This window comes from Microchirus variegatus (genome assembly GCF_963457635.1).
Source record: "Microchirus variegatus genome assembly, chromosome: 13".
Classification (NCBI taxonomy): Eukaryota; Metazoa; Chordata; class Actinopteri; order Pleuronectiformes; family Soleidae; genus Microchirus; species Microchirus variegatus.
The window spans coordinates 24,774,610-24,779,051 of NC_139814.1; the positions used below are offsets into that span (position 1 = coordinate 24,774,610).

Here is a 4,442-nt window from a genome sequence, read left to right on the forward strand (position 1 = left end):
GATTTGGGAGCAGACGCTCCAGCGCTCCATCCACCAGGACAGACAAACACCTCCCTCCTCCTCCTCCTCCTCCTCCTCCTCCTCCTCCTTTATTCCAGTCATGCCTTGCAGAAACGTCTACCACCCCACCCTGACGGATAAGTGTGTGTCGCTTATTCCTCACACACACACACACACACACACACACACAGCTGCTCTCCAGTGAATTACACACACACACACACACACTCTTGGATACAGTGTTTCCATGGCAGCCACGTTTTCTGCACGTGTACAATCATGGAGTAAGAGAGGAATAAAAAAAGAGAAGACCACTCCTATCGATTCAGTCTGCAGCTGCACACTTACCTACAGCAAATACTCACACACACACACACACACACACACACACACACACGCATTCATATTCATATAAATAAGAGTGCAAACATCCAACTACCACAAAGCAGAGGAGGAGAAAAAAAACCCACATTTTCTTTGTACTTTTCAGTTCCAGCTGATTTTATTTCCTTCTCGGGAAGAAAAGGAAAAAAACAAATAATAATAATAATAATAATAATAAAAAAAAATTAAAAAACAACAATCTGTACAGAGGTCTGAGAGGCAGTGATTGACCCAAACATTGGCTGGTTTCTAGCAAGTAACATGAAATGATATTGGCGGGCATGATTGGACAAAAACATGATCATACACAGCATATTGCACAAATGAAAAAAAAAAAAAAAAAAGGGGGTAAAGGGTCGTTAAAATAAAATAATAAAAATAAAAAGTCCTGGACCTCAGTCATCTTCAACATAATCCTGTCCAAAGATGGCCGTTCCTAGTGCCTGTCGTTGTTCATCGTCGTCGTCATCATCATCATCATCATCGTACATAAAACACACAATCTTTGCTTATAGTACAGTCAGTTTTACATAAATATCTTCCATGTTTTATTCGTTCTTTTTAAAAATCTTAAACACAACAGCTATAGCTACATATACCTGAATCTGAAATACAAATGCTATTTGCCATGCCATAATATAGGAAAACAATTAGCCTGCTATACTTAGCCAACAGGTACAGAAAGGTTAAATACTTTTTTTTTGTTGTTTTTGTTTTTAAGTTTTCTTTTTCTCACTCGATGCAACTCGATTTTTTTTTGCGCAATAACAGATGAAAGCACTTCATACGTCTCCGTCGCTCCGAAGTCTAGGCAAAGTGGAATGAACGTGGAATTCTATCCAGTGGTTGAAATAAAACTTATCTCGATTTTTCCTTTTTTCCTTTTTCTCTTTTCTTATTTTTAAAAAAAAAGCACACAGAGGTATTAGCTCTATCCAAACAGTGACTCTCTCTCTCTGGGTTCTTTCACTGGTTTTCTTTAGGGCTGAACGTGTACTTGGAAAACACAGGCACCGTCGCCGAGAGCTCAGACTGGAGGACCCTCGGCTGGCGGCGTGCGCTCTGTGTCCTCGGCTGGTGAAACTGGAGTCACTGTGCCATTAAGAAGCATGTGGGTAAATACTGTAAACACTGTGTGAGGTCAGATTGTGCCAAACAAACCCCGCCCCCCACCCACCCACCAACCCACCCCGGCCCCGCCCCTCTCTGCACATCTAAACACCAATGTAGATCTAAAACAACAATGTTGTAGGTTATACCCACTCGGGAAAAAGAAAAAGAAAACCCTTTTCTATAGATTTTGTACAAAAATACAAGTAGAAAATCATGACACGCTCAAATCTCCTTATTAAAAGTGAGAGAAGTCGTCGTTGTTGTTGTGTTGTTGTTGTTGTTGTTGTTGTTGTTTTGTTTTGTTAAATAAGACACACTTCTAGCCCTTCCGCGCCGCAGGATACAGACAGGTGCATGTGCACAAACACAAACGAGACCTGTACGAGAACAATACTTCTATGTATAAAAAAGTTTGGCCGGTATAAATACATCAAATATAAAAAAGAGACGTCATCTGACACAGAGGAAACTACAAAGTTGAAGCACTAGGCAGAAAGGATGCGCGTCAGGGAGGAGGAGGAGGGAGGAGGAGGAGGGAGGAGAGGGGAGGAGGAGAGGGAGGAGAGGAGGGAAAGATTGGTCCTGAATTGTGCACTGAGTGTTTTTAAAAGTCTTTGTTTTGTTGTTTCTGAAAGTCCTGCCGTTGAAAGAGAAGCTGGTGATAGTGAAACTGTGTCCTATGGTCACACAAATTGCGCAAAATTACGCAGCAATGACATTATTATTATTATTTGTTCATATATATATATATATGTATATATATATATACGCATTAAAACCACAACAAAATCCTCCTCGTGTCAGGAGGAGGGGCATGCGCTGCTGATATTGGAAAATTAAAACAAAAAAAAAACTGCACCTGAATATAGCAACTTTGATGGTCAACGTTAACTCTGCGTCAACTAAACCGAACATGAGGAGCTTTTCCAGTCAGTGTCCATGTTTTTTTTTCCCCCAAAATGACGTGAAAGATTCAAAGTCTCAGTCCTCGTGGATCCTTCGTGGATCAGGGTTTGAACAGCGGAGCTTCGAGTTCGTGTGTTCCACTGCTCGCTCTGCTTACATTCACTCCTCCTCCTCCTCCTCTTCGTCTTCTTCTGTGTCCCGATGCAAACTAAGCATCCTCCCACCACCCCCGTTTGCGCGCTCCCGCTCAGGCGCACCATGCACGCTCTGTCCAAGTCTGTGAGCGGCGCGCGTTCCTGCAGCCTTCAACGCGCACACAGGCCTTTCTTCTTCTTCTTCACTCTCCCTTATTTAGTGAAAGAATGGCGGTAATATTCAGGTCTGCACTCACGCGCCTGTCTGCGGGGGGGGGTGTGTGTGCGTGCGTGTGCGTGAACCGCTCAAAAAAACGTGGAGGAAAGTGTCTCTCCACAGTGGCTCAGGGTTCAGTGTCAGTAGGTGAACACCTGGTTGGAGATCGTGGACTCCAGCCAGTCTCCTGAGATCATCTCGCTCACCTCCGGCGTGCAGTAGTCGGGGAAGTCGAAGTGAGACCCCGCCCCGCACTCCCCGAAGCTCCAGTCCAAGTCCCGGTCCAGCTCCGTGTCGGAGAAGCCCATGCCGCCCAGGGACATGCTCTCGAAGCCGGGGCTCGGGTTCGGGTCGAGCCGCTCGTCCTCGAACTCCTCGTCCGATGACGACGACACGGAGGAGGAAGAGTGGGAGGCTGAGGGCGTCGGGGAGGAGGCGCGCGTGTACCTGAGGCGCGCGGTGTGCGCGGAGGACTCGCTGGCGGCGGGACTCTGCTCCTCGTACAGGCTGAGCGGGTCACTGGACTCTGCCGAGCTGCTCAGCGTGGGACTGGCCGGGACTCCGACGGAGGGAGGCCCGCTCTCCAGGCTCCCCGCCCCGCCGAACAAGTGGCTGCGCCTCGCCTCCCCTGCGCGCTTCTCCGGGATCTGCCTCGCCCCAGACACGGCTCTGGACTTGAAGAGCGCCTGGTGGTCACCGGGGGACGCGTACTCCTGCAGACCCGCGGCGCTCTTCAGACTCCCCTGCCTGTGCGTCCTGCTCACTCCCTTGGACGCGGGGCTTCTTTTCACGCCGGCTTTGGAGCTGCGCTCGCCGCTCTTCTCCGCGCGCTCCGCCTGCTTACTCGCGCCGCCGCCCGACTTCACCTTCTTCCTGGGCCGGTACTTGTAGTCTGGGTAGTCTGCCATGTGCTTGAGCCTGAGCCGCTCCGCCTCGCGTATGAACGGGATCTTGTCCGTGTCTTTGAGCAGCTTCCAGCGCTTCCCGAGCCGCTTGGAGATCTCGGCGTTGTGCATGTCCGGCGACTGCTCCATGATCTTCCTGCGCTCGATCTGCGACCACACCATGAACGCGTTCATGGGTCTCTTGATGTGCCCGGTGGGAGTTTTGCACCACGCCAGGTCGCTGCGCCCCCCGGATGAGGGAGACGCGGGGGTCGGGGACGCGTCCATCTCCAGGTCCATGTCTCCCGTGTCCGTGGAGTCCCCGCCGGGGGAGTGAGCGTGCGCGCTCTCCGTCTGGCTCATGTGCTGCACCATGATCTCCAAAACTTTCGAGTGGGGAAATATAAACTCCTCTTTTTCAGCTCTGCGCAAAGTTCACTTAAGTCTCTTTTTTCTTCTCAGTTCAGTCTCAACTCTTCATTCACAAGAGAGAGAAAAAGGCGGGGGGGGAAAAAACAGTAACTTTCAACTGCCCGTGCGGCTGAAAACGCGTCCTGCGGGAGTGGAAACGCGCCGTTGCGCGCGGAACAAACAGCAGCAGTGCAGGTCCTCTAAGTGAAGCTGTCTGTGTGCAGCGCAGCGCGTCTGTGCCGTGGTGGAGGAACCATGTGGGTGAATGAAGCAGCTGCGTTTTCTCATAGTCTCTCCCTGTTTCCTGCGCGCGCTGTAATATTACTGTAAACACCACGAGCTCAGCGTCGCCCTCTTATAGCCTCCATCCGCAGACGCGCGAGCCAATCGGCG

At 49.9% G+C, this 4,442-nt stretch overlaps 1 protein-coding gene across 1 annotated transcript; it reads right to left on the reverse strand.

The window, feature by feature from the left end:
• Nucleotides 1–2,894: 2,894 nt before the first annotated feature.
• Nucleotides 2,895–4,013, reverse strand: sox4a (SRY-box transcription factor 4a; the record flags this gene model as incomplete). The annotated part of the gene is made up of 1 exon (XM_083900216.1): nucleotides 2,895–4,013. The coding sequence occupies one exon, from the start codon at nucleotides 4,011–4,013 to the stop codon at nucleotides 2,895–2,897; it is 1,119 nt and encodes a 372-aa protein (XP_083756342.1).
• Nucleotides 4,014–4,442: the final 429 nt, after the last annotated feature.